The sequence below is a fragment of the Lissotriton helveticus genome, chromosome 6, assembly GCF_964261635.1.
Source record: "Lissotriton helveticus chromosome 6, aLisHel1.1, whole genome shotgun sequence".
In the NCBI taxonomy this organism is placed as follows: Eukaryota; Metazoa; Chordata; class Amphibia; order Caudata; family Salamandridae; genus Lissotriton; species Lissotriton helveticus.
The window spans coordinates 185,929,991-185,949,347 of record NC_136067.1 but is presented as its reverse complement, the minus strand read 5'-3'; the positions used below and the strand labels follow the sequence as shown (position 1 = coordinate 185,949,347).

The window sequence follows — 19,357 nt, the reverse complement described above, 5'->3', positions numbered from 1 at the left end:
GTGTCATGTAATTACACCCGATGATTTAGCCCTTGACCCCTCCCAGCAAAGGTGTATAAAAATAAAAGGAAAACAAGCATTAGCTATCCTCTGATTATCAAATGATATTCAGAGGATAGCTAATCCAACCCTGTTTCCTTAACAGAGCCTGCCGGAAAGAAAGATAGCAAGAAGACATTACTCGACCCACTGACCCACCGACCCCCTTGTAGCCCTGCCCAGATAGTTGCCACAATAAACAGCCTCTTCTCCTATGACCCAGAGTCCTGCCTGATCTTCTTTAATAACTCTTGGGCTTCATCCAAATCAGAAAACATAAAACATTTGCCCTTCACCAGGACCCTCAATTTGCACCACTGGGCGATGGATGCTTGTGCCCCATTAGCTTTAAATAAATTAAGCATCTTCACAAATTCCTTCCTCCTACGAGCCGCAGCGGCCGTCATATGGGAAAGAATGCGACATTTCACAGTCTCATTTACTGGAAATTGTCTCTGCGGGATGGCCTTAGACAATATCCTCTCTTTTATACGAAAATCTGCAAAATTTAACAGAATTGCCCGTGGTAACGTGGAATTTGGAAAAGGGTGGCAGGAACATGGTGGGCCCTGGTGATAGTGAGATCACCTTCAAACTCTGGGATGACCTTTTGTTTAATAAATGAGTTAACCCACTGCAAGGTTTGAGAGCCCTCAGTTCCTTCCAGAATTCCCACTTTCCGAAGATTGGCTCTCCTTGAGTGATTTTCTAACTCCTCCAGTTTGTTCTCGAGGGCATGCTTGCTTTTAACTGCCACTTTGCCTTCGCCCATTACGATGACCATCTGGTCCTCTAAGGCTGATTTCTGCCTCCTGCAACCTAACTGGAAAGGATGACATTGTGCCTTCAATTGTCTCTAGAAGTTGATGAATAGAGGCACGTTCTACTTTCTGGGTTCTTTTTAGCTCACAGATTTCTTCCAGAATCAGATTTAACATATCCTTGATACTCATCTGAAGTTGATCGATTGGTTCCAGATCGGAGCTGAGGATAACAATATCAGGGCCTATAGTTGAAGAGGGGCATCCTGGAATTGAGGATCTAGTCTCTCGCGGGGGGGCCTGAGCCTGGGTCTGGGTCTGAGGCTGTAAGTTGACTTGTGGAGTCATAGTTGTACTAGGGGGACTAGATCTAATTGTGGTTGGATCAGGGACATCTGAGATTTCTAAAAACTCCACTAATTCCAAATGTCGCACAGGTCTCCCTTCCTGATTGATCGGCGGAATTAAAGCTGCTGACCCAGTCTGATCAGGTGATTGGCCCAGATGTGGCTCAGTTGCTGTGGAGGGAGCGTCATTTGAATTTGTTTGCATATAAACAAAACTTGAGAAAGTCAGACCTACGTCAGTTGTGGTTGATTGAACTGAAGGAGAAATGGGATCCGGAGGCATCTTAGAGAGTTTCAGAGCGGAACCTGGACCAGGAAGAGGAGACTGCAAGGTACCCCTTTTCACGTATAGTGCAAATTGTTTTGCCTCTTTTGTCTCTTTTACCTCCTTTATTCCTTTCACCTTTTTGGGGCCCTCTGACCCCAAGACCTCTTGTGAAGCAATTTTAGGGGTAACTGTATTCTCAGACGCCAAATCCGCTATGCTAGCTTGATCCGGAGACACAACAGGGGGTGGTTCCTCATTCTCTGAACTCTGAAAAGTTAAGTCGAGGTCAAGCAAATTCTCCTTACAGGCCAGTTTGGCCGCTTCCTTAGCCTCCTTTGCCTGGGCTCGGCGGGTTTTAGTTTTCAGACGAGCTGTAAGCAACTTCCCCATCCTGATGCCTCCGTGCCATGCTTCACAGCACCTCAGTTTAATGAGAAGAAAGCTTATAGGATTTTTGCCCAAGAATGCTTATTTGCCGCTTGATGCCCTCCAAAGTACTACTTCTCCCAAAATGCAGTGCAAATTTAAATCAGGATACATTCCACGTAACCCAGTGGGAGAGGCACTTTTTCTGGTTTTTTTCCCCTCGAAAATGGATAAGGCCAGTGTCTGTATTGTGCCCTTTTCTCTCTATTCCTTTCTTAGACCCTTCTGAAAGCTGTTATTCCACGGCACAGTGGGTGGATGCAGAGGTATTATTAACTGTAAATCCATTTTGTTTGCAATCTCCAGCCACAGAAAAAAGGGAGCCTGGGTCCAGTCCAAGGACAGGCATCCAGCGCACCAGCCTCGAGAGACAGCCGCCGTCTTCGTAGGATCTCTAGCCTCCCTCTCCTCACCTCCCTGTCACTGACCGATGTCCGAGAAGAAGACAGCTGCAGCCCAGGTGCTCGGGACAACGAGCGCGCACCTCTGTGCTCCTCCAACCACAGACCAGGTCCAAATCAGCTCGCTCCTGGTGCAAGGACGAAGACAAAGATGAGGACGGAACAATGCTTTTCCCCTCTTAGCTCAGGCCCGGCTCCTCGTCACATGCCGCCACACCATACCGCCGCCCTGAAGCTGCAGCCTCAGAAAGAGGAAAGGAACGGCAGCCGCCCGCGGACTCGCCAAGTACGAACCGCCATTGCTGGGGGGCGGGGCACCAATCACCTGAGGCTACGCGGCGTGGTGTTCCACCATTCAGCCTCTCTTTTATCAACTGTTAATAGTTATCAGCATACAATTCGTTCCAGTTCTACTCTCTATTGGCAGCACCTACGTTACTCCCAGTTTAAATCTACCCAGGCACGTTCAATCACTTGTACAGGAAACGATCTGAAGCGAACATCCAGTAATTTCTCCCTAAGAACAGAATCAACAACTAATATATGGCTGAAACATGCCACAGGCTGGGTACTTTAGATATTGAGACTCTAGCCTTTTCCTTCAAAATGCATCTTAATCAAGTTCTTTATATCATGTCAAAAATGCCACTTGTACCAGTTTCACACCACACAATATTCATTGATTGCATTACACATGCTTACTGTGCACAATGCACTGTTACACATTTTATGTCCTCTTTATGCTTGCAATTTTCACCCAGTATCACATCTTTGTATTCTTTGTAGTTACATTACTCTGTCATTTGAGTGTTGTTATGGCATTGGTGCAGTTTAGTTTACTTATTTTGTTCACCATCTGCTTTGTATTGACTTTCTTTTTTGGTTTTGTACATCGTGTGTGCCTTTTTTCACGTACACGGTTGCTGTAGTGAAATTTTGCATCTTCTGCAGCCAAGATTATTGTAAAGTTTTTCTTGTTGTTAGCCAGCAATATATCACTGTCATTTTTAGCTCAGTCATATTGCTTCTCTTGAAAAACAAATGTTGCCAATATACCAATTGCCTGATTTTTCTCCAGCTTTTGCATACTTGAAAATCCAGTGCACTCTGTCAATGCTAAGTTAAAAGTGTATTACTTAATACGGATCATAACAACATTGGAGCTCCCACCTTTATAATGAAACACAAATGGAAATAAAACGCAAAAATGCTAATAACAATTAGGCAATTTAATGGATGCCCTATAGGAGTACCTAAGGAAAGTTCGGTAGGAATATTAAGTACTTTAGTAGAAATAGACACCGATCTATTACTCATAAAAATATTTATTTAGCAATACTACCAATTATGTACATTCTTGCTGGATTATGATTTTACGGTTCTACATTTACAGTATTGTATTACAAACCACTTCATTCCCTCAGAACTCAGAAATTGTAATAATATGTCTTTCGAAGAAATTTTATTCAGTGTCGTTCATCCTCACTACACTTTTTCCTAATTATATTGCTCTGTTTTTACACTGAATGCCCCAAGAAATATTTGGGGGCATATCATCAAGGCGCCACAATAAAATTATTGCCTCTTTAGTGTCCGGTTTTGGGGGAAAAGCAGCGATAATTTTATCACATTATTAGCAAGGTCACGCTATCGTGTGAACCCGTGCCTTAGATCCCTGTCCCTCAACGCCCAGCTTTGCATCTCTAATGAGATACAAAGTGGGCGTTCCACCCAGACATAACGTGAGAAATGTCGCTAACTGACATTTCTCCTATCAACAAACCTCCCGCTAACTTGCATGGGGATAAGAAAAGTAGCGCTTATCGCTAGTTTTCTTACGCCTGCTTTCAATCTGACAATGGAAGGTGGATATAATGGCTAAGTCTGCCCTGCCCTATCAACAACGTATCGCCAATCGTTGTGCGATTATCGCTGGAATTCCAGAGATAATCGCACATTTGGCAGCTAACTCTGGAATTTTTATCGCTTTGGAGATAAGCGTCGCTGATAGCTCGCTATCTCTGCGATAAAATCCAGCGATAGCCGGCTATAATGATCCTAGTGCTAAGCGCGCTTAGCGATAATTATCGCCGGTTGTTGCTGATATGCCCCTTGGATGTTTGTCTATTGATAATGACATTTTGAGGTCTTATGCATATATGATCTCTTTTCTTATTTCGATCAATTAATTCATTGTGATAATATGCTTGTCAGCATATAACCAATTTGACAATACTGGTGAACACAAGTACTTGTTATTATGAGCTATATCACTTTATGTGAACCTCCCTGTATTGAATCGTACATTGCCACATTCATGAGATGCCCACAATATCTTTTGGTTTCCAAGATATGAACAAATCCAACACAGCCCTTTTATGTTTTATGCCAAGTTTGTCACATTTGGCGAACACACTTTTTATATCTGTTTTGATTCTTTAATTACTGCTTTTTACATTGTATTTTACACAGCATACCATATGCATTTGTGAAGTGCACTTTCACCCACTGCCCCATCTTGGAGCTGAATAACAGATGTCTATTGTTTCCTAACTCAAAGTATTCATTTTATCGACCTTGGAAGGATGAAAGGCTGAGTGGACCTGCTGAGATTTGAAAATCTGAACATGATTTCAAAGACAGTGATTGCATTAACCCTCTAAGTCACCAGATATTTCTGCATGCTGGATCACGTGTATACCGTTTTAAGTGATGTTTCATGTGTCCATTAATAGTGCTTAGTCTTGTACCAAAACATGCTCTTTTGCTGCTCACATATCTCTTAGCGTAATCCATACTATAAATACTCTTGCAGGTTGGAAGTCATATTAGTAAAAGTTCACTATGTGGATTTCAATCAGTGCTCAGTAGAGGACCCAATCAGCACATTCCTTTACTCCTTTATGATTTATGATGAATGTGAATCAATGCTAAGTTGAGCGACTCCATAAAGACGATATGTGAGACAGTTTGAGTAGTCCTTGCTAAATCAATGCTCATGTAAAGGGGTCTCCAAGGAGAGGTTGAAGATACTAACCCTCAGTGATGTGGTACAAGCATTCATACTCATCTTACATAAGCATTTAAGGTGCACACACATCATGCTTTTTACAGGTCGCAATCGGGCCGATTCTGCAAATTTTTGTGATTACCTATTTTGCTAATGCATTTAGGGAATCTCAATTTGTGATTCCCTAAATGCAATGCAAGAAGCATTTTCAAAATCAGACTTTGCATTAAGGAATCACAAATTGTGAATGCTTTCTCATTCATTCTTATGGGCCTCTAGGCTCATAGGAATGAATGGGAAAGCATTCCCTAATAGCGAATCGCAATTTGCTATTTGCTATTAGTGAATGTGTATGAATCGCTATTATTTTTGTAAAATCTACTTGAATAAGGACTTGCAACTCCTAAATTGCAATTCCTTTTCTTGATGCATGTGCTCCTAAGTGCTGATTATCATGAAAATCCATTTAGCCTTTTGAGGAGTTTGTTGAAAACTACTTTGGAAATTAGGCAAATTCATCAATTAGGACCCCATGTTACATTGCACCAATGCAATTTGGCTTTACACTGACAATCGCACAAATCGATTGGCACCAAAACTGAGGGTGGTGTATACTTTTTTGCAGAGAAGTCATTGCAAATATCATCTGTGAAGCTAGACGGTCTGTGGAAATATCAGTACAAACTTGCATTGAAGTGATGCAAAGATTATGTAATTTTGGCATGCGTTGTTTCTTATATCACATTCCAGTAGTATTCAGAGTAATGATGGTGAAGATAATGGGCCCGAACTATTGGGATGCATACCAAGTTTTGGATTTTTAACAAAGCAAAAGGATCTTTATTCCGTGCTCAGCATCAGCAACTTTCTTCCTTCCAACAGTCAATACATTCACTATAAAGGTATTATATGGATCATCTTACCAGTGTGTCTGTGCAGCAGCGGCTTATGAATTTTAATGCTATTTTTGGACACCACTTTCAGAGTTTCCAGCTCAGCTTGATGTGCATCATAGGTTGAAGAGCTGATCACAATGTCTTCACCAGGGGTCCAATCAACAGCATCTTCCAACAAAATTCTATGAAAGTCACGAAAAGAAGAGTCACATGACATTATGCGAAAGATAGATGGTAAGAGTTCTCAGTGAACTAACACTCACTGCTGTCACATGTTTGCATTCTAGTAAGACCAATTCAGCCTTCTAACCTTGCGAAACTGGTGACTAGAGTAACATAAAATAGGGAAATAATAGCACCTTTAGAAATGACACAATGATTAAAGATAGAGGTTAACAATATCACCAGTTCTGTCAGCTCTTTTCATCCTAAAGATACACATATCACTGCATTGTGCAAAGTTAACTACTGATATATCAGATTCTGAATATTTAAGTGATTTTTTACTTACCTTCGAATCATAAAACAACTGCAAGATTTGCTTATCATCATTATTGTTGTTAATGAAGTCTATGTATAAATGTGCTCTTGATTGACTAATTTTTCGATACTATAAGTCTTTTGGAAACATATTCTCCAAGGTAGTTATAGTTAGGACCAAAGTTTCCGTAGGAAAAGTGGAGTTTTTTTGCCAATAACTTTGGCGTTGCTTGACGAATCTCCACAACATTTTTCAGAACGTCCCCTTTTTGGCTCATCTGCTGTTCTGAAAGTTTCGAATGATTCATCAAGCAGGGGTTGGGAAAAAAAGGGGGGGGTCCCAAAATGTGTTTTCTCCATGTAAAGTGTATAGGGATTTTCCATTTTTTAACACAAATTCAGCCTGAACTGCTGAACGGAATTACACCAAATTTGACAGAAAGCTAGATGTTGGTCCAAAATGCGTGGTTTTTGGTATTTGGTGTAAATCCATTCAGTAGATTTAGCGATATCTAGCTTTAAAAAAGATAGATATCTAAGGACGCAAGTCCTTCCAATGGACTTGTAAATCCTACTCAAATTTGATTGGCTGTCAACACTTCAACTAGGAAGTGTTGGAAGCCATCTTGGGACTTGGCTTGAAGCAGAGTACCAGAATAAAGGTTAAAGGAAAAAAGAAAAGGGGGCAGGGTAGGAATACCCTGACTCCCCAGATATAGTGAGGGGGTCCCTGAGGGACCCTGCAAGTGATGAAAAGCATTTTTTTTAATCTTGCCGTGGACTTGAGGGCGGATCCGCGTCTCCGAGGCACTTTCTTTTTTTAGCAAGCACAGGCTTCCATGCTTGCTTTGTTATCCCCTGGGTGGACCAGGTCCTGGGGATATAACGTTAATGAAAGAGGGGGGCTCATGGGGCTCCCCTCATAGGCTTTCACTAAGCCACAGGGACAGCAACCTCCCCAGAACACTAAATACTATAAATGCGGGGGTCGCGCGGCCCCCTATCCTATTTTTAAGATCACAAAAAAAGGAAATGGCCAGGTCCCGGGGGATATGGTCCCCTGGGCTGAATAAGGCCTACGAGGGGGGCTGTGCACCCCCTCTCTTCGGGAACAAAAACATGTTTTACAACAAAAGGCCATGCCCTGGGCATGGGGTCCTCAGGGCCGAAATTGGCACGAGAGGGGGGCTGCACTTGCACGCAGGAAGCTGGCTCTGTGCTTACTATATCAAAGTAAGGTATAGTGTGCACAGAGTCCAGTGGTTCCCCAAAGGGTAGGCAGAGGCTACAGTAGATAAAACCTTTCTCTCTATTTGTGGTAGAGTGGGCAAGCAGTAAGACCTTATCAGAGGGAAGGGCTAAGCATTTATTGAACACACTCAGGCAAGGAATGGTTTCACACACTCAAGGGCTGAACTCAGATAAATTTGTTTGTATAAAAAAATGTTTTTTAGTTATATTTTATTTTCGAGAACCAAGCCAGGCCTGGTACAAGTAAGTATAGCAATACTTTGCAAACACATGCAGTTTAACTACAGTTCAAATGCAGTGAATCAGTTTACAGTCAGATTACTTGAGAATTACTTTTCTTATACAGCCAAGTATCACTAGATACCAGGCTGGTGCATTTCCTGAGGGAAGGAAAAATAGAGGTAATAAGTTTTGCAAACTCAACACAGGTTTACACTTAGTTCTCTGAGGGCCAAACCGGGTTTACAGGTCCGTGGGTGAGATTTGGTTCAAGGAGCACTCAAGTCGCACCTCCAGCAGAACCGAGGCGGGCATGTGCAGCGTGCAGGGTCTGTACATTAGCCAACGGGCTAGCACGGTCTTGGGTGTGGGGGACTGCGGCAAGCAGGCCACCAAGTTGGGCAAACAAAGACTCCTGTCGTCAGGGTCAGCAGTGAGGCCAAATGGACAACACAAGAACTACACTGCCAGCAGCACAGAGGTGGCAGGGTGTAGGATGCTGACTTGGCTTAGGTTGCAGGTTTCGGTCGAGGATCCCTCCGAATCGGTCAGTGGTGGATGAGGCCAATGGGGTCTTTGGGAATTGCTGCTTTATGGTCGCGGCGTTCGATGACGGAGTCGGTCAGAAGGTCGCAGTTCATTCGTCTGGACTGCTTTGGATACAGAGTCGGTCGGGGTGCTCACCTCCATTCACGGTTGAGGGGGATCTTCAGTTGTTGACTGCAGGTTAGTTTTTAGAAGCTTGCTTTTTAGAGGTCACTATGATCCAGACTTGGATCGTTGGCAGGACCTCCTTAAAGTGTTGGCTCACTTGGGCTCGGGATGCTGGGAGCGGAGTGGAGGGGACTCACAGAGTCAGCTGGAGTCAGAGTCTGTTACATTTGAGAAAGTCTGATGCTCACAGGAGCCAAAAGTACTTTTTAGATGCGAAGGCAGGGCAAGTTCTCTGGGTTTTAGAGGACAGCTGGCTGCAGTACACACCAAGGTTCTGTTGGAGGAGTCTGAGATCGGGACAGGCCAGTAGGACTGGGGCCAAGTCAGTTGGTGTCCTCCTCCTCTTCTCTCCAAGCGGCTGTTTGGTCCTTCTTCTTCTTTGCCTCTTGTTTTTGGCTCAGGTCTGAGGAGGCAAGGTTCTGGGTTGCCTGTAAATACTACATTTAGAGGCATTACAGATAGGGACAGGTCGGGCCAATGGACCCTTCCTTGGGATGGGTACCCCCCTATTAAGCCAACTTCCAGAGGGAGGTGGACATGGGCCTCACTCTGGTTGGTTGGGTCCCCTCATCTCCAAGATGGCGGATACTGAGAGTTATGTTTCACCTCGCCTTCCCCTCCTAAGGGGTGGGGTTGGCATAGGTGGCCACACCTCTCTTTTTCCCAACAATTCTCCCACCCAAAGTGGGGGTCAGAACCGGTTGGGGCCGGTTGCTGAAAACGGCAAATGGCTGGGTTAGCTCACGAAGGTGTCAGGCCTTTGAAGCTTCCCCTTTGTGGACCTTGCCCTTCCTTGGGGAGGAGGCTTAGCACCTCGCCCCAGTATGTGCTTTGTTTAAGGACCCCAAGAGCAGCAGACTCTCAACTGAGGGGTCCAGAAACATGTCTGATGACACTAGAGATAGGTCGTTTTTCAGGGGGCACTTCTTAGGGGCCCTATGAGTGCATTTTTCATTAAATCCCACACTGGCATCAGTGTGGGTTTAATGTGCGGAGAAGTTTGATACCAAACATCCCAGTTTTCAGTAAGGCCATTATGGTGCTGTGGAGTTCTTAATGACGACCTCCCATACCATATACTCTTTATGGCATTACTGCACTTACAATGTCCAAGAATGAACATAGACACTGTAGGGCTATAGTGCTCATGCACCAGCACCCTCACCACTGGCACAGTGCACCCAGCTAGAGGGGTGGCTTACCTGGACAAGGTAGTGGGTTGTCGGCATGGCACACAGGGATGTGGGCCATGCTGCCTCTTCACTTTTGTTCTGCACCAAAACACCCAGCCTGCAATAGCAGTGTGTGGGTGTAAAGGTACAGGGCCTCTAAGGGTGGCACAATAAGTGCTTCAGCCCTTAGAGACCTTACCTGGTGACAGTGCCCTTGGTACCTAGAGTACCATTTACAAGGGACTTACATGTGGCCAGCGAGTTGTCATTTGGGTTTTACAACAGTACATTTAAGGGAAAGAACATAGGCCCTGGGTGCCTGGTTGGCTGGACCCCAGGGCGCACTCGGACAAAGCACATCAACATTAGGCAAAACGTGGGAGGCAACCATGCAAAAACAGGGCACTTTCCAACAGGCCCTCATCTTTTATTAAAATCTATTTTTTTAAAAGACACGGGCCCCTGGGGATGGAGTCCCCGGGGCTAAAAATGGCTCTGGAGGAGGGGCCACCTAGCCCCAACCTAAAAAAATAAAAAATAATATAAGAAAGAAAAGCCTGAGCCCTGGCGGATGGGGTCACCAGGGCCGAAATCGGGCTGGGAGGGGGACTTTGAGGCCCCCCTCACCCACTGAAGAAAGAGCTGGCCCGGGGATTTGGGTCCCCAGGGCTGAAAATGGCCCAGGGAAGGGAACCACGCAGCCCCCTTCCCTTGAAACAAAAAAGATATATATATTAAAAAAATAAACTCCAGCAAATCGCCCAGAGGCCTTTCCCCCTTCACCACCACTCTGCAAATGCACCTCCTGGCACAGCAGTGATTGGGGGATGACGTCCCCTTAGATGCTGAGGGTCCTTGAGACCAAGGAATCCTTTCTGTTACTGCCAGCAAGTCACAGTCAGCTGGATTCCTAAGAAGAATTGGAGACTGAGCCCCCTTTCTCCACCATTCTGCAAACACATCTCCGGGTGCACTTCTGGTTGGGGAATTATTCACACTTTACTCCACAGGGCCTCAGGATTAAAGTGGACTACTTCCCCCATCCAGTATTGTGCCAGGAGGTGCGTTGGCAGAGTGGTGGAGAAAGGGGGCGTTGCCTCTGACAACGTCTCAGTAATCTAGCTGTGTGGGTCTTACTGGAGGTGACAGTAGGGATAGTTGGCCCCAAAGGACCATCAAGAGACAAGGGGACTTCATCCTTCAACTAGTAGTGCACCAGGAGGTGCGTTTGCAAAGGGGAGGACAAAGGTGGCATGGCCACTGAACACCTTTCAAATGCAAAAACAACAGTTGATGGACAGAATGCAGAACAATGTCATACATTCACCCCAGTACAGAGATCTGGGCCTAAATCCATCATGGGAACAGTCCAGCCCGAACTACCAAGCCATGTCTTTCCTGGACCGGAATCAAGCATCCTAGGACCGGTTTCTGGCTATCAGCCGTCTTCAGCCAGGCTAGCTTGACTCCAGTGGTGTGGAGAGCATGGGACTCACGTCTGAGCATACCCATCCCACTCGGGGTGACAAATGCAAAAACAACAGTTGACGGACAGAATGCAGAACAATGTCATACATTCACCCCAGTACAGAGATCTGGGCCTAAATCCATCGTTCCAGGGAAGACATGGTTTGGCAGTTCGGGCTGGACTGTTCCCATGAGGCACAGGGTCAAGGCTGATTTGCATATGTCCATATCTGAACTGGGGTGGCTTGGTGAGCAAAATAACGATGGATTAAACCCAGATCTGTGACTGGGGGTGAATGTTTTGCCATTGTGCAACATTCCGTCCATCATCTTGGATGGATGAAGAACAGTCGCCTGAAACTGAACACGGACAAGACGGAAGTCCTCATCCTGGGATCCTCACCCTCCACCTGGGACGACTCCTGGTGGCCCCCCGCCCTAGGCAGCGCACCCAAACCAACAGACCACGCACGCAACCTAGGCTTCATTCTGGACTCCTCCCTCTCCATGACCAGACAAGTCAACGCCGTCTCCTCGTCGTGCTTCAACATCCTGCGCATGCTACGCAAGATCTTCCGGTGGATCCCCACCGAGACCAGGAAGACGGTCACCCAGGCCCTCGTCACCAGCCGTCTGGACTACGGCAACTCCCTCTACGCAGGAACCACCGCCAAACTCCAGAAGAGACTTCAGCGGATCCAGAACGCCTCAGCACGTCTCATCCTGGACATCCCCCGTCGCAGCCACATCTCCGAATACCTGAGAGACCTGCACTGGCTCCCAGTCAACAAGAGAATCACCTTCCGTCTCCTCACCCACGCTCACAAAGCCCTACACAACCAAGGACCAGGATACCTCAACAGCCGCCTCAACTTCTACGCTCCCAAATGCCAGCTTCGATCGACCGCCCACGCCCTCGCCGCCGTCCCTCGAATCCGAAGAGCCACCACTGGGGGACGGTCCTTCTCCTACCTCGCCGCCAAGACATGGAACTCCCTCCCGACTCACCTCCGCATGACCCAAGACCACCTCGCCTTCAGGAAGCAGCTCAAGACCTGGCTGTTCGAGCAGTAGCGGACCCCCCTCCCCTAGCGCCTTGAGACCCTCCGGGTGAGTAGTGCGCTATATAAATGCTCTGATTGATTGATTGATTGATTGATCTTGTTTGTTTCACTGAACACCTTTCAGCAAAACCCACTGTGTGGGACTTACTGGAATAAACAGGAGGGGTAGTTGACTTTACTGACTACAACGCGCTTGCACATCGTGCTGCATTGCGAGTTTTAATAATTTTAAATTACCTGTATCTTTGCGCTTTCGCGCTGCTCTTTTTCGGACGACAGGCACCTAGTTTGTTGCGCGCTCTCTGAGGGGTAATATTTAGGTGAGACTCTTACCCTGCACCATAATTGTTTTGCACCCCGCATTTGGCGGGATTTAGGGCGCTTCAGGGCGTGCTAGGGTCCGTGACTCCACCGCATCGCGGCGATCTAGGCCGCCATATTGGGTGAGGGTGACCAGGTGAGTGCCGATTTGCGGGCGCCATCTTGGTTGGGGGACTAGTGTTTACATCGGAGGACTCCCGCGTTTGGTGAAGCGCATAAAAACCGGATTCCCCTGCTGGCAGGTCAGACGTTACTGACTTCAGCGCGCTTGCACATCGTGCTGCATTGCGAGTTTTAATAATTTTAAATTACCTGTATCTTTGCGCTTTTGCGCTGCTCTTTTTCAGACGACAGGCACCTAGTTTCTTGCGCGCTCTCTGAGGGGTAATATTTAGGTGAGACTCTTACCCTGCACCATAATTGTTTTTCACCCCGCATTTGGCGGGATATAGGGCGCTTCAGGGCGTGCTAGGGTCCGTGACTCCACCGTATCGCGGCGATCTAGGCCGCCATCTTGGGTGAGGGTGACGAGGTGAGTGCCGATTTGCGGGCGCCATCTTGGTTGGAGGACTAGCGTTTACATCGGAGGACTCCCGCGTTTACGGCTATTTAATATGCATATCCATCAAGCGCGCAGCGTTGGCGCGCAGCGGACGCACAATGGCGTGCCAGAGGTAAGCCCGTTTGCGCCCGTTTGCGCATTGATCGCGACTAGCGCTAGCCACGCTGCCTCTGCTGCAACACACCGGCTATCCTACTCTAGAGCAGAGCTCTTTGAGGTCGGTCATCGCCCTCCTGTAAGTAACCTGCCGGCCTTGACGTCTAACAACTTAGCGGTGCTGTATTGTGGGCTACTTAATGTTCGGTCTCTTTGCAAACACCATGTCGAAATTGCACTCTTAATTGAATCCTATGGGTTAGATGTGCTCTTTCTTACGGAGACATGGACTCGAGCAGACAGCGAGGTAGAACTCGGGCTGGCCTGTCCTTCGGGATACAAAATCAGGCATAACCCTTGTAAGGGGAATACAGGGGGAGGCATAGGGTTTATATTTAGGGACACTCTGGATCTCTCTCAGCTTGAGGTAAAGAGGGTCAAAGGATTTGAACTTATGGGCTTTTCTCTCAAAGGACAGAAAGGGGCATTGCATTCCGGGCTGTTATGCTACAGACCTCCGGGTAATGCACTGTCCAGCCTACCTGATCTGATTGATTTAATCTATGATCTTTCTAATACTCACTCTAGACTGCTTATTTTGGGGGACTTTAATCTGTGGCCAAATGGGCCGATGGACATAGCTTATAGGGAACTGTGCCAGGCATGTAGCAATCTTCAACTGCAGCAACTGGTACTTTCCCAGACTCACCTGAAGGGCCATGCCTTAGATCTGGTTTTTGCGGAAGCCACGCAGGTTGAGATTAGGGACATAGTCACTCAATGTTGGACTGACCACGCTTTAGTCCATTTTTCCCTAGGTCTCCCCGCCGACTCTGCGCGAGAGTGCAGTTCGGGTCCCACCAAAACTAGCAGACAATGGTCTAAACTCCTAAATAGCAGTGTTCTACCCACTCTGCTTTTCAGGAGGTTTTTCCTTAGAGGGGAATGTGGAGGCGAGTTACTCAGGCCTATGTATGCAAATAACCAACTCGCTGGACAAGCTGGCCCCCTTGCGGAAATCAAAAGATAGACGTAGGCCTACCATGCCGTGGTACTCTAACGATCTTCTCCATACGAAAATAAGATGTAAACAGGCAGAAAGGGTATGGAGAAAGCACTATGCAGAGCCTGCTAGATCCCTCTTTAAACAAGCGCTGCTGGACTACAAAGCCCAGATTAAGCGCAGATCTAGAGGATATGCTATTACAGGCGTCTAATAAATCACAGACCCTGTTTAAAATAGTTAAAGATCTTTCCAAGCCGACATGTGCGGCAAACAATATTCCGGCCTCTCAGTCTCTCTGCGACACTTTGGCCGATGCATTTGAGGACAAGATTGCCACCATTCTGAGTGGACTCGCTAGTTCGGGTTGCTCATGTCCCCAGTCACCGGCTGCTCATGTACCCTCATCTATCTCTGATTATCCAAGGTTGGAAAGCTTTATCCTCCCTCCGTTTGAGGATTTTTGTTCCCTTGCAAATGGTGTGTCCTCAGGCTCTCCGCTTGATCCGCTACCTCATACATTTTGGAAGCTTTTTCAGGAGGAGCTTTTCCGCCCCCTCTACTCCATCTGCTTCCAGTCCTTTAGCACTGCTATGGTGCCGGAGTGCTGGAAGTTGGCTGTGGTTTCTCCTCTCTTGAAGAAACCCACACTTGATCCCACCTGCCCGGTGAATTATCGGCCAATTTCGTTGCTTCCCTTCCCGGTTAAGATCATGGAAAAACTGGTGACCCAGTCTCTGTCCAGCTTTCTAGAAAAGAACATCTGTTTGGATGTGGCCCAGTTCGGCTTCCGGCTAGCGCATGGTACGGAGTCGGCGCTGGCGGTCGTGTTGGATGATCTTCGATCACGGGTCGACATTGGTCGGGCAGCCTTTTTAGTGCTGCTCAACATGTTGGCTGCATTTGACACGGTCAGGCACTCCATCCTTATCAGTCGGCTGGAGGAGATTGGGGTAGCGGGATTGGCACTGGATTGGTTAACTTCATACCCCCAGAATAGACACCATGTGGTGGCTTTGCCTCCTTTTAGATCAGGGATCAAAAGAGTAGGGCAAGGTGTACCCCAAGGGTCAGCGATTAGCCCTATTCTATTTAATTTGTACCTCCACCCTTTGATTAGTCTTATTAAGTCCTTCGGCATCTCAGTGATCAATTATGCTGACGACACTCAGCTTATCTTCTCCCTTGAAGGAGAAGACGCCGTGTCTAAGGAGACCTTCCAGCAATGTATGTCTGCTACGGCTGACTGGATGAGAACCAATTCTCTCCAGTTTAATGGCTCAAAGACTGAGGTACTGTACTGTTCATCTGATTGTACCCCGCGCCCCCTACCGGCTGATTTTTGGCCATCGTCCTCTATGGGTACAGTGGTGGCGGCGGATTCAGCCCGTAATCTGGGAGTCATGTTCAGCCCCAATCTGCAGATGGATGGCTTTGTTAACAAGACCATTTCCACTTGTATGCTGTTATTACGCACTTTGCGTAAAATTCTTCCAATGCTTCCAGTGCAGGCTAGGCCAGAGGTGGTGCGTGGTATTATCCTAAGTAGGATTGATTATTGTAACGCCTTACTTTTGGGCGCACCTATCACTCTGATTAGTAGGCTGCAGCGCATTCAAAACATGGCAGCGAAGCTTGCTCTATCTAGGCCACGCGCTGCTTCTTCTTCCCTAGCGCTAAAAGATCTTCATTGGCTACCTGTTCAGCAACGAATCTGTTTTAAAGCTTCCTGCCTGGCCTTTAAAGGCACTGCATGACCAAGGACCTGTCTTGCTGCAGAAACTTTTTCTGTGGTATCGCTCAGCAAGACTGCTTCGCTCCTCCTCGGCATGTTTGGCGGTGGTTCCGAGAGTTCGGAGATTGCGAATGGGTGGCCGTTCTTTTAGATACTCAGCCGCTAAACTCTGGAACTCCCTCCCCCTTTCCTTGCGGAGTCTGAGGGATCTGCCATCCTTTAAAAAAGGTTTGAAAACCTACCTTTTTCCTAGAACAGTATAATGTGGTGACTGCGTACTCGGTTTAGTGGAGTCAAAGCGCCTGGATACCCTTTGGGTTACAGCTTGCGCTATACAAGTGTACAATACATACATACATACATACCTCAAGCACCCTCTGGAGCAAAGAGGACTTTACCCCCCTACTAGCAGTGCACCAGGAGGCACGTTTGCAGAGTGGTGAAGAAAGGGGGCATGGCCTCCAACAACCTCTCAGTAATCCTGCTGTGCGGGACTTACTGATGGTAACAGGAGGTGTAGTTGGCCCCGAAAGATTCCCTTGGGGGAAACTACCCCTCCTGTTACCTCCAGTAAGTCCCACACAGCGGGATTGCTAAGAGGTCTTTGAAGGCCATGCCCCCTTTCTCCACCACTCTGCAAATGCGGCTGTGGTGCACTACTGATTGGGTTATTAAGTCCACTTTACTCCTGAGGCACCTTGGAGACCAAGACGCCCTCATGGTACTTCCTGTAAGTCCTACACAGTGGGATTCCTGAGAGGTAGTCAGATGCCAGGCCTCCTTTCTCCATCACTCTGCAAAAGTGACTACTAGTTAAAAAACATAGAAATTCACTGAAAAAAACAAAGGTTACAGGGACGTATAGTTAGGAAATGGAATTTTTAAAAAACCTTAGAAAATTAACTGAAAAATTGAAAGGTTACAGAGGCGTTATAGTTAGGCTCAGGTGTCCCTCGTGCAAAACCAGAGAAATAGTTAGTGAACTAACTTTTACTCGCACCCCCACAATGCACTGCTTATGACCTAACATATTACATCAGTCATGGCATGGTCAGTGACATCACTGATGACACCGCTTGTGACATGTCAAATGACTTCCACAAATAGACAAGAGCGACCCATATGTCCTTGGAAACTGGGTGTTGTTAATAAGCAAAAACAATGTTCACAAGGAACTAATTAAATAAATTATCACAATTTCTGCAAGGATTAGTATATCTTGCGTGAATGAAGCAGAGACAGAGAAACATCTAGGTCTATTAATATTCTAACGATTTTATAGAAGCCCACAAAAATAAATATTGCAACTGTACTCACTTCAGCCAATTTATTTTGCATTACGATATTCAAAAGTTCAACAAAAAAAATGAAATATTGAATTGTGTATTTACAATATATACATTTGCACATTTCACATTGCTTTTGTGACTCCCAGTGATGTGACCATAACCACAACAAACAAAGTACGATATATGTAGTGCTAATAAAAAGGAGGAGACGCAGAGGTGGTTATTGGTATTTTAAGAAGAGGAGCTCTTAGGAGTTTTGCAAAAAATGTGTAGTTTTCTTAGGCTCTCTCTCTAGTATTTGACGATGTTTCGACCCTTTCTAGATACGGAGTCTCTTCAGGAAAGGAATTCACTGGACGATTGGCACATAATAGTGCCCAATATGTAGAAATCTTCCTAAGTAAATCAGGGTGCTTCAGATGGTGTCCAGGTAGGGTAAGTCCCTGTCAAGTTTAGCCAAGTGGGCTACTGCTGTTATTCAAGGCAACTCTTGGTTACCGTAGGTCCAGGTCGTTGCGGTGAGTAATTCAATAAGGATCAACCCTTCATCAATTATTCGGCTGGAGGAGCGGTGAGTGAGTAATTATAATTACATCAATGGCAGCCTTTAGGGGTTCTAAGGATACGCGGGGCGCTCTCAGTCGGGTTCTTTTTGTCACTGATGACATCATCCACACAATCTCTGACCACCCACTCATTCTTCAACTAACCTTTCATACACCCAATACAACTACCACACTACCATTCTCAAACCCATGTTCACACACATACCAGTACTTACATAGCCACTCACTGAGTCATAGATCAACACACACATCCACTCCTATCCCATACAGCCACACATACACCCACTCACTCAAAAATACAACCACTGCCATATCCACTTATACACATATACAGCCACTCACACACTGAGTCAGTCACCCATAAAGCTACTCACACACCTACTCACTCACCCATAAAGTCAATCACATAGCCACTGACTCACTCATACAGTTACACACGCACTCACTTAGTCATACAGATACTAATGTGTACTCACTCACCTATACAGTCACTGACACAAGTGCACACTCACCCATTCAGCCACTCTTAGATTCACTCACTCACCCATACAGTCACTGATATACCCCATCATTCACCTATATTGCCTTTCACATACCCAGTTACTCATCCACATACCACTGGTACATGCACTCACTCACCAATACAGCCATAACACACTCAATCACCAATACAGCCCCACACATACATACTCACTAAACCATACAGCCACTGACTCACCCACTCACTCATCACCCATCCACACAGACATTCAGAAACCCAGAGAGGTACTCAGACAATCAATCAACCACAAATACAGAAACTCACGTACCCACTCACACACCCATACAGCCACTTATACACCAACTGACAGACTAACAAACACATTTATACAACCAGTCACTCACCCATACATTCACTGATGCATCTAATTACCCACTCATACAGTTAGTCAGGCATCCACTGAATCATCTAATCAGGTACTCATACACCCACTGATTCACCAATACCACCTTGATATATAATTTATAACTCAAGATTTTTAAAAGCACTCACAGTCGCCGAATTATGTCTTTAGTGATATCATTTGAGATGTCATCAGGGATGTCACTGACCATGTCATGAGTGATGTAATATGTGAGGTCATTAGCAGTGTATTGCGGAGCACGAATTATAGATAGCTCACTAACTATAACAGCTGCATTTCTCAGGTTTTTTTTACAAGTGACAATTAAGCCTACTATACTGTATCTGTAACCCTTGTTTTTTTCAGTGTATATGTATATATATATA

The 19,357-nt window shown here is 46.1% G+C and overlaps 1 protein-coding gene across 1 annotated transcript in view; it reads right to left on the bottom strand.

The window, feature by feature from the left end:
* Nucleotides 1–19,357, bottom strand: part of PKHD1 (PKHD1 ciliary IPT domain containing fibrocystin/polyductin) — a 1,769,028-nt gene that overhangs the window by 67,017 nt on the left and 1,682,654 nt on the right. The window contains exon 60 of the mRNA XM_078647366.1: nucleotides 6,176–6,330. Coding sequence (XP_078503492.1) covers nucleotides 6,176–6,330 — 155 coding nt within the window. The remainder of the gene's footprint in view (nucleotides 1–6,175; nucleotides 6,331–19,357) is intronic.